At 42.7% G+C, this 10,785-nt stretch overlaps 1 protein-coding gene across 40 annotated transcripts in view; it reads right to left on the bottom strand.

Moving 5' to 3' along the window:
- Positions 1-10,785, bottom strand: part of LOC112568406 — a 77,607-nt gene that overhangs the window by 50,793 nt on the left and 16,029 nt on the right. For 33 of the 40 annotated variants that reach the window (XM_025245984.1, XM_025246001.1, XM_025245900.1 and 30 more), the window contains 9 exons: positions 10,046-10,199; positions 9,765-9,925; positions 8,372-8,525; positions 8,091-8,251; positions 7,615-7,774; positions 5,376-6,548; positions 4,438-4,669; positions 4,123-4,210; positions 3,765-3,855 (listed from right to left, as the gene is read on the bottom strand). The exons of 1 other annotated variant lie outside the window; for it this stretch is intronic. In XM_025245984.1, coding sequence (XP_025101769.1) covers positions 3,765-3,855; positions 4,123-4,210; positions 4,438-4,669; positions 5,376-6,548; positions 7,615-7,774; positions 8,091-8,251; positions 8,372-8,525; positions 9,765-9,925; positions 10,046-10,199 — 2,374 coding nt within the window. The remainder of the gene's footprint in view (positions 1-3,764; positions 3,856-4,122; positions 4,211-4,437; positions 4,670-5,375; positions 6,549-7,614; positions 7,775-8,090; positions 8,252-8,371; positions 8,526-9,764; positions 9,926-10,045; positions 10,200-10,785) is intronic. 6 more of the 40 variants (XM_025245978.1, XM_025245944.1, XM_025245801.1 and 3 more) reach the window with 3 other exon arrangements.

The following is a 10,785-nucleotide window of genomic DNA, read 5'->3' as shown; positions in this document are numbered from 1 at the left end:
CTTGAAAGCCTGTGGATTAAAACCTTAATGCTAAGCACGTACACTTGCAGCACTGTAGGTAGTGCGCCAACGCGGTTCGAATTTACGAGCTGGTTTTCAAAAACATCTGTAAGGCTGAGAATGTGATGTCGGCTATATCTAAATTTGCACAACAGTACAGCATCGTTGTATTTATAAATCGGATTAATCCCATCGCGAAAAACGCTCTTTTTCCTCAAAACAAGCTCTGAGCACAACAAACGCCGCCATCTTTAATCGTCGGTTTCGCGATTTAACGGTGGGGACCTCCACCGTTAAAGCTAGCGTCGGTTATAGGTCATCGGTTAGCGAAATTTCGGCCCATGAATACGCCGTTGTCGCGCTAACCGACGACTAGTCACGTGACCGGTATCGGTTAAGGCTTAACCGACGTCCATGAATACAAGCCCTGGACACATTAGACCTAAGGGGAAACAATTGGGAACGGAACGGCCTAGGGAACCAGCCAAATAAGGGGAAACAACTTATTACAAAGTTATTTGTTCTTGTGTATTCCCTTTTATATTTTTGGTAAATTATAGTAATCTCTAAATCGTACTAAATTGCCTCGAGTTGTGTTTTCATTGGGGTGATGCATGCTGGGGGCTCGTGTAAAGCTAATTATAGAGTGTAGATCTGCAATTTAGTACAATCGCATGCAGTGAAATGTCGACGTGATTTGGTGGGGGTGTCGACGGTGTGTTAGACCGAGTGTCAGAAATCATACCACCTACCAAAAGCTACGGACTCCGCCCCAGATGAGTGACATAGATAAATGTGGGAAACTTTTGTTTTGGAGGCGAAGGGGAACTATATACATGCAGTTGGGAAAAGTTGCACTATTCACCGAATTTCTATCACGTGTGACAAAAGGAACTGCATAAGTAAATAATTTTATTAAGATTGTAAAAAAAAATTTTGTAATAGCTATTGAAAATATGAAAACATTAAAAGACAAATGGAGAACCTGTATCAACAATGGACACAAATAATAAAATATAGCTTATGTATCTTATGTCCATGTTAACTGAGCACTTTGCTTTAGAGAATTGACATCTTCAGTCTTCATGAACTGTATGACGAACAAGTTGGTAAAACGACAACTAGCAAGAGATGTCCACGGAGTTAGCGAACTTAAGGATGTGCAGAGAACTAAAATCTGAAAAATATTAGGTTCAAGCCTCCGTTTCCTCTGTAACATTGTCGCTGTTTTTGTGATTCAAGATGTGTTTTCCATGTTGAAGAGTACCATGAGTAGCTGCTGTTCTCTTACAAATTCATTCTCCAGCTCCAAAGTTTCGATGAGTGCTGACGGTTCCTTTTATCCTGCTCTCAATGCTTCGAGACAAATATTTCAAGAGAATTTTCGATGCACAAAGTAACATTTTGAAATCATAATGTACAGGGATGTTCTTTTGTTTTTGTTTAGTCTCAGGAGGGTGAGGTCCACACTCCTTCATTTGGTACTGAGGTAACATCCATCCTTTGGAATAATGTCATACTGTTCTTGTTCTTCATTGGTCTGTGGAGTCCTGAAATAGTTGACACAAAGGGAATAAATACCCACCCCACTGCAAATTTGTTTTCCAAAGTTGTAGCATTATTCTAATTCTTAACTCATTTCGAACATAACTCCCTTTCCCCCGAAATACAAGCCTGGAAACATCAAAACAATTCTTTTGTTGGCATTAGCATTTTGTCATGAATCTTTTCAAAATTGTTTACAAATTTGGCTTTTTAATCATTTTTCTTATTAGTTCAAATATAAAAATTAAGAAATAGAATTAAGAAGAAAGACAAATTTGAAGAAGAAGAAAAGAAAATGTTGAAGTTCTGTTTTATGGAGAGTCTGTACTCATTCTATACATTTACAGATGTTGTGAACGCTGAGCGTTTGACTTTGGCTGAGATGTGAGGAGCTTAATATTTTGGTGTTTTTATTGGAGGAAATGTCTCACCCCGGGGCCTTGTGAACTGCAACCAAGCATCTTCAAGTTTTCACACCCAGGGTTAAGTATGCTGTATTCATTCTCCGTTGCAGCGGAATGTCGCAGGGATACCAAAAGATTTCTTTTGCTGTTCGAGGACAAAAAGATCGTTTGGTTGTACATCGTTACATTTTCACAGCTTGTATCAGCTACATTGACAAAGTAAGGTAAATAATTAATGACATTGAGGGTGTCCGCCTCCTGCTTCTCACGTACCCATTTTGTATTTACCAGGTACAAGGAGTATACAGTAGAAAGTAGAAGGTTTACCATTTTAACAGCTGACGGTGGTTTCAAATTCTAATTACTGAGATGAAACCACCCTCTTGATTTTCTGATGTAGGGTTGGGACTGTTTCTATTCAAGAACATCCGTGAGAAATATTCGACTACCAAGTGGCCCCTGACGGAAGAGCCTGTAAAAATACATCTTCAAGTAACCTCATCAAACCTTTCCATGTACACCTTATAAAAAGACTCTGGGGCTTTTCACAGTTGCTTCATGGTACTATAATAAGTTATAATGAACTCTAAGTAAGCTTTAATAAACATCCGAAAATATAGAGGTTTGCTTCTAGAGATATATAGAAATTCAGATTCTTGCATCAACGAAAGGCTTGAGACGACAACTTGTCTGAATGAAAACGAGTAAATAAATAAAAACATACCCCCTTAACTTGTATAAGACGACAGACAGGATAATGACTATGAAGACGGCGACGACGCAGCCAAAAATGACACCGAGGTGATGGGTCAGGTCATCGCCAGCCTGCACTGTGGGACAACGACCGATGACGAGCAGTTAGATGTGAGCATCGCGATAATGGTCTACTGAAGCGCTATAAATAGGTTTGTTTATTTTTGTTTATCGACTCCTGAGCATGCTTAGTTATGATGATGAAGTTCTTGTTTACTCATAATTATGATGCGATCGTAAGTAGACATTTTGTTTGCCTCGATCTTGATTGTACTAAATTGAAAAATTCCACAAAGAATTAATAAACAAACAGACTGATCTCGTATATCGAAGTATGTCTGACGATTACACTACAAAAGGTTATATTTCTCCAGCATCATTTTTCATGAACGACTTATAGCCATGCTGGCAGTAGTCAGAATGATCTTCCATTTCATGATTGTGTATCGTGTTATGAAACCTTATACTCTGAGAATGGGACTCGGCAAAAGATGGGAGTTCACTAGAATTCTGTTAAACAATATCTTATTTTATAAAGTCCATCCCTGGGAAGTTTCGGAGAGACGTTGGTCCTACAAACAGACCTTGTCACAAACAAAATCACCAGTGGATGTCTGATTGCTCCACACCACCATTGATGTTCTTCCTCATCCTGTGAGAGGAGACTGCTGTGTGCAGGTCACACCCAGGGCGTGCCAATGTTACAATATTATGATCACTTTTCGCCATCAGTGTTTGATTTCCGTGAGTGAAGTGACATTGCGGCAGTTTGAGGCCGATAACAACAAAACAAAATGTGATTATAGGCTGTCAATGAGAAGGAGGGGATTTCCCTATTAGCAGCAACAATCTGTACAAAACATTGAGAGTAGATGCTGTATATTTTGTGTAGTCAGATACGCTTTTACTCTCCTGACGATTTAAGTCAAATGTTCTGATTACAGACGAGGGTGTATTCTAACTCAAATAAATGACACGCGTGTGACCTTGCGATAATGTTTGTCAACCAGTGTGTTCTACATTAAAATTAAGCCAAGCACCTGTCTCCATCTGATCCCTTACCACAAATATTTTCAGAGAGAACGAAGCCTGGAGGACATGTCTGCTTTGAGCTGGTGGCGATCTTGTTCTTCTGAAGAACTGTCCCCGGTATCTGCAGGTATAAACAACATGGAGTCTTCTTCTGCAATACACTTTCTTTCTTTTGAACCTAAACAGTTAAACTTAATGAACACCAACTTCTTTTGTTTGAGTGGCCAGCTGTCTGGCACTATGCATACAGATGTTAAGTGGGGCTATACATGTGTGTGTGTGTGTTGAGGGGGGGGGGAATTGGTGTTTTACGCCGTGTCAGCAACTAAGGCTATATTACGGCAAGCAGCCAGCCCTGTAAACAGATGCCACGTGTGTGTTGACTCACGTGATCAAAGATATTAGTGTGTATGGCAGTCTGTAGCAACAGCTCATTGGGTGGCACCAGGCTTTTGTTTGGTGTAGACAGTTCAGTCCTGTAAAAAGAAAAAGAGGAATGTTTAATAGTTCTTTACATACACACTAAGGTCCACGATAGTGGTGTTAGAGTAAATTAGAATGTCTGTTAGTGCTGTCATTACACACTAAGGTCCCTGATAGTGCTGTTAGTACAAATTAGAATGTCTGTTAGTGCTGTCAATACACACTAAGGTCCCTGATAGTGCTGTTAGTGCAGGCTAGTGCCGGCATGACTACCACTCACGGCAGGTTGTCGAAGCGTATCTCGCTGTTGATGACGGAGGCCGTGTAGCTCTTGCACCACGCCGTCACGTGGACGTTGGAGCACGCGAGGTCCACGCACACACCGTCTACATCCAGGCGCTGCACCTGGGTAAACAGGTGTGTGGTGACCTCATGAGCCTGGTCATCGGTACAGACGGCCAACAGAGTGTAGGTGAGAGTTACTGTCACTGTGGCCGAGGGCGCTGGAGATTCTAACAAAATATAATCCGATGAAGTAACATAAATCTTCAAACCAAATTAACATGTGGTGTGTGCTAAGCAAAGACCAATTGAGGAAGAAAGTATTCACAACTTCTTGAGTAGATACCAGTTATCTATATACACGTAGTCACGCCCAATACAATGTGAGATAATTTAGGAGTATGATTATATAATTTTTTTCAATATTAAAGGCAGCTTTTCTTCTATTAAAAGTTGTGGGATTTTCGCTTGTTTCTGGTTTAATGTGATGGGGTGAAGGGGAGTTTGTGATCTTGATTTACTTGGTGATGTGGGCAATTAAAAGAGTCACTGAAAAACGACATAACAATGTGATTAATTAAAGTTTAAATTATATTTCTATTACAGGATAGCCGAGAGTCATGAAAGACCACCCCTTGCTTTGTATTTAGCTTATTAAGATTTCAGTTAGGAATTAGACACTTGAATGGTATATAAAAACACGAACCAATAAGGGTTCTATGATAATTCTCATTTCTGATGTTGGTGCCAATTAGGAAGCTGCCGACAAAATGACTTACTATGGAAAGTATTGAATACTACACCCCCAGTGATGGAAAATAAACGCTCGGTACAGTATAAGAACAATACACTCGGTACTGTATAAGAACGATCAACACTTCCCAGTGCTATGTAACACGAAATATAAATACAAGTCCAGCACTACAACATACTAACCTGTGCAGTTGTCGCGATGCGTTGCTGCTGGCGATGATGTGGTTGTTCCGTGGGGACACGTGCTGCAAGTTGACTGTCCGCGGCCATCTTGGTACTGACCTGCTGGACAGGCCAGACACTGCTGCTGCGCATGCTGGGGTTGATGCTGACCCTGGGGGCAGGGAAGACAGGTGTCCACACCTGCTGAATGCTGCCCTGGAGGGCACGGCATACACGAGGTTTGGCCAGGTAACTTTTGAATCCAGCCTGCAGGACAATCTGTGCACAAGTCCTGACCTGAGGCATTTTGAAATTGGCCAACTGGACACAAGGTGCAAACCTCCTGACCTGTTCCGTTTTGATGCTGACCCGCTACACACGGAATGCAGCTGTTCTGTCCTGAAGTGTTTTGATAATAACCAACAGAGCATGCAACACATGAAGACTGGCCAGGCATAGCTTGGTACTGACCAGAAGGACATAGGATACAAGAAGACTGACCAGCCGTATTCTGATACTGTCCTGTAGGACACGGAGTGCACTTTGTTTGCCCAGAAATGTTTTGATAATGACCAGCAGGGCATGCAATACACGAAGGCTGTCCAGATGATATTTGATACTGACCAGGAGGACAAGAAATACAGGATAACTGACCACTTAGATTTTGGTACTGACCAGGAGGACACGAAGTACAGGAGAGCTGACCACTTAGATTTTGGTAGTGACCAGGAGGACAAGAAGTACAGGAGAGCTGACCACTTAGATTTTGGTACTGACCAGGGGGACAAAAAGTACAGGATAATTGACCGCGCTGACTTTGGTATTGACCAGGAGGACAGAAATTACAGAATAGCTGACCGCTCCCATTTTGATATTGACCAGGAGGACAAGAAATACAGGATAACTGGCCACTGTGACTTTGGCATTGACCAGGAGGACAAGAATTACAGGATAGTTGACCGGCCTCACTTTGGTAGTGACCAGGAGAACAAGAAATACAGGACGTCTGGCCACTCCTACTTTGGAAGTGACCAGGAGGACACTGCACGCAATTAGTTTGTCCAGATATATTTTGGTATTGTCCAGCAGGGCATGGGTCACAGAGGTCTGCGTATGGCCAAGGCTGATGTTTACCAGGAGGACAGCCCACACACTGCTGCCGAGTTGTATCGAAATACTGCGCTGATAAACACTCTGCAAAATAAAAGGAGATGGCAGAAAACAACAGAAAAATTGATTTAGAGAAATAGATAAAGACAGAAAAATAGAAACAAAGTGAGAGAATGAAGACATAAAACTAATGACAGTTGCAGTCTAATAACTTGAATCACTGCAATTATTTTATTACGGAGTAAAGTACGACCTCTCGGAGTCTTACGATCCGACAAGGCCTGCCTGCCTGTATTTAAGGTGTTTATCCTATGTATGGATTCCTCTTATCACAACGAGCTTTTCCTTACAAAATTGTTCCCTTGACACACTTTTCCCCTCTGTATACTACCATTCCTCCTTCTGATAACTTTAATCACTGCAATTATTTTATTACGGAGAAAAGTACGACCTATCGAAGTCGTACGCTCCAACAACAACGTCCGTCCGTCCGTCCGTCCGTCCGTCCGTCCGTCCGTCCGTCCGTCCGTCCGTCCGTCCGTCCGTCCGTCCGTCCGTCCGTCCGTCCGTCCGTCCGCACCTTTTTCAATCTTCCAGCTTGTTTTAAATTACTGGACCTAGTATGATGACTATAAGTGATTAAACGGTAATAAAACAGGAAAAATAAGGAGGAAATAGGAAAAAGGGAAGAAGGTGAGGAAAGCTCTTGTATATGAAAATGACTTCAGGTGCAGCAATCTGTTTAGGAATTATTAGACTAAAAGTAGTGTTGTGATTTCCCTGAGAATAGACACTTGTTGCGCTGTGAAACCAATTTATGCGAGCTGTATTTAAGGTGTTTATCTTATGTATGGATTCATCACGTCACGAAGAGTTTTTCCTTACAAAATCGTTCCCTTGACCCTCTATGAACTCTACATATAAAATTATGGAAGTAGGAGTAATTAATAATCATCAACTGTCCAGTTTAAACATCATTAAAACACAACACGATCGCACATTTATAATCATCGTGAAATCATCACCAACCACATCTCCAAGTAATCACCACTCAGGCCTGCATACAATCACAATTCATTCATACACGTTGGCGTTCAATATTTAACGAGTTGAAATTAGTAAAATAATTCCGAACAGATGATCGTCATACTTGACATGCACTTGACCCCCGCGTCTTCACTATGACCACAGTCGTGAGTTGCCCATGAGTTAGCTGTACAGTTCGCTAGAGTTGTCTCGCTTCCTGTGCAGTCTACGTCGTCGAGATTTATTGGGCCTGTGCCCTGCCCATAGGCAGCAGCAGCAACAGCCTGCACACAATGCATCAAACGATATCCGCAGTTTATTCACGTTACGAGGAAAAGAACGAATTCTGCAGTCAAACATTCATCAGGACCAGTGGCAGTGTTTTCACAGAAATATCAACAAAATATGATTGAGCTTAAGTAGAATAAATGAAGAATGCGCATTAGAATATCAATAATTCTTCTTTCTCCTACACAAGCACACTGCGCTAATGCACATCCTCCTCCGTCTCTTCCACCTCGTCTTCATCTTCACGAGGAGCAATCCTACTAACAGACAGCTTGACATATTCAGTAGCGGACGTAAAGGAATCATTCTCACTTTTACATCCTGTCCAAACCCTAGCTGCCGACACACAACTAGTGCGTCATTGTTGTCCCAGCCGTCGTCACACACAGTGCCCCAAGGGTCACTCACAGACTTTCTCACTTCAACCCGTCCTTCCAGAGGTGAACTCCCATTGACGAGTCTGACAAAGATGTCTGCAACAAACATACCATTAACAGGTTGACAAACACATCTGTGACAAATATGCTAAATATACAAAGTACAGTGCTACGATAATCCCAATAATTCCGAACAACGGATGATAGTCATATTACCGCACTTGACACCCGCATCTTTATGATGACCACAGTTGTGAGTTGCCCATGTCCTAGCTGCACAATTCGCTAGAGTTGTCTCGCTCCCTGTGCAGTGTACGTCGTCGAGATTTATTGGGCCTGTGCCCTGCCCATAGGTAGCAGCAGCAACAGCCTGCACACAATGCATCAAACGATATCCGCAGATTATTTACGTTACGTTCAAATGAACGAATTCCGAAGTCAAACATTCATCAGGAACATCGGCAGTATTTTCACAGAAATATCAACAAAAGGTAATTGAACGTAAGTAAAACAAATGATGAATGACCATCAGAATATCAAGAATTTTTCCTTCTACTCTTCCTTCTTCAAAAGACACACACACACTGCACGTACCCATATCATTCTCCAGCTCTTTCTTCTTCTTCGTCATAAAGCCAAATCCTACTAACAGACGGTTTGACATATGGAGTGACGGATATAAAGGAATCTTTCTCACTGTAGAAAATAGGTTTTCTACTTTTGAGCTATTTTGTATATGTAGTATAGTTTGGTATGTTAGTCGGGCGGGGGTAAGGTTGTTTGAAATGTTAAAGCAATGAACTGGTCAAGCTGGCGGCATATCGGCCCGACTGGCGCGCCAAATGTCTAGCCGCCCTATTCATCACCAGTGGGCCAGTCGAAGCTACGACAACAATCGACGTAAGCGGCCGCGAGTAGACCATGGCCAGAGGGAGACAACCGGGTAACAGCCCGACCTCTCTTTGTCCAGCTGAAGGTCGGGGACCGCCTGAGGCGAGCAACGCCCCTTACACCTGCGTCCAGACCCTTGCTACACCTCCAAGGCCAACGGGAGGAAGTTACACCACCGGAAGAAAGGAAGTCTGGCGAGGGGCAGAGAACGTCACTTCTCGAAGTAGCGAGCTGATGAGCGGCCGCAAGAGGGTCCGTCTGAGGGATTCATAGCCAGACGTAAAAGTGTCCATGGGACGTGAGAACTTCGAATTAATTGCCTAGAGAACAGAGTAACCGGCGTATTTGGTGTATATGAACCAGGGACTGAGACTGTGAATTGTGATCTGTTATGAGTGAACAGTGAACTTGAATTGTGAATTTTAACCAGTGACACGTGAACAGCGACAAATGGAATTATCATTGTGCGAACGCTAACGGATGAGACAGCCGAGAGATAAGTTTCTTAGATTATGTCAGTACTGGTAAACTATTCTTTTTTTTATATATATGTACTCTTTTGTTTAATTATACTCTTTCAATTTGTTCTGAAGTCTCTTTATTAAGATTGGCACTGAATGCGTTGTAATTAGATGCGTGTGGGCGCATGCCAGATGATTGTACGAATGCACCAAGCTAGCCATTGCCCACAGAGCCCCATTCAGTCCATTACACTCACCTGTCCTATCTGTCCCAAACCTAGCTGTCGACACACAACATTTGCGTCATTGTTGTCCCAGTCGTCGTCACACACAGTGCCCCAAGGGTCACTCACAGACTTCCTCACTTCAACCCGTCCTTCAAGAGGTGAACTCCCATTGACGAGCCTGACAAACATGTCTGTGCAAACATACCATTAACAGGTTGACAAACACATCTGAGACAAATAAGCTAAATATAGCGAAGTACAGTGCCATGATAATCCCAATAACTCAGAACAACAGATGATAGTCATATTACCGCATTTGACACCCGCGTCTTCACTATGACCACAGTTGTGAGTTGCCCATGGCCTAGAAGTACAGTTCGCTAGAGTTGTCTCGCTTCCTGTGCAGTGTACGTTGTGGAGATTTATTGGGCCTGTGCCCTGCCCATAGGTAGCAGCAGCAACAGCCTGCACACAATGCATCAAACGATATCTGCAGATTATTCACGTTTCGTTAAAATGAACGAATTCTGCAGTCAAACATTCATCAGGAACAGCAGCAATATTTTCACAGAAATATCAACAAAATATGATTGAGTATAAGTACAATAAATGATGAATGATCGTTAGAATATCGATAATGCTTCATATTACCCTTCCGTCTCCTACACACACACTGCACATACGCACATCCTTCTCCTGCTCTTTCTCCTCGTCTTCTTCATCACGAGGACCAATTCTATGATAGGAACAGGGTGATTGGCGCTTCTGTCTGTTGGTAGGCAGGGATTATCGCTCTTGCCCGTGTACTAGATGGAATGCGTGGAAGTGAAGATGTCTTAAGAAAAGCGTTCACGAGTGAGCGAAAGGTTCACTGTAGCCCAGGTGCAGGCCCGTTCTTAGCCCCCGCGGTCCCCGAGGCAAAGGGCATGTGCGGGGCCCTCACGCCACGATCACACGGTTTTAGTTGGGATCTAAAGTCACTTTTTTCCTCAGGGATATCTCGTCTTTTATCATTGACAGCACGCTGTATACACATTACAACACAAGCCTA

The sequence above is a fragment of the Pomacea canaliculata genome, linkage group LG1, assembly GCF_003073045.1.
Source record: "Pomacea canaliculata isolate SZHN2017 linkage group LG1, ASM307304v1, whole genome shotgun sequence".
Classification (NCBI taxonomy): Eukaryota; Metazoa; Mollusca; class Gastropoda; order Architaenioglossa; family Ampullariidae; genus Pomacea; species Pomacea canaliculata.
Note: the sequence above shows the minus strand (reverse complement) of the source record. Positions and strands in the feature narration are given on the sequence as shown.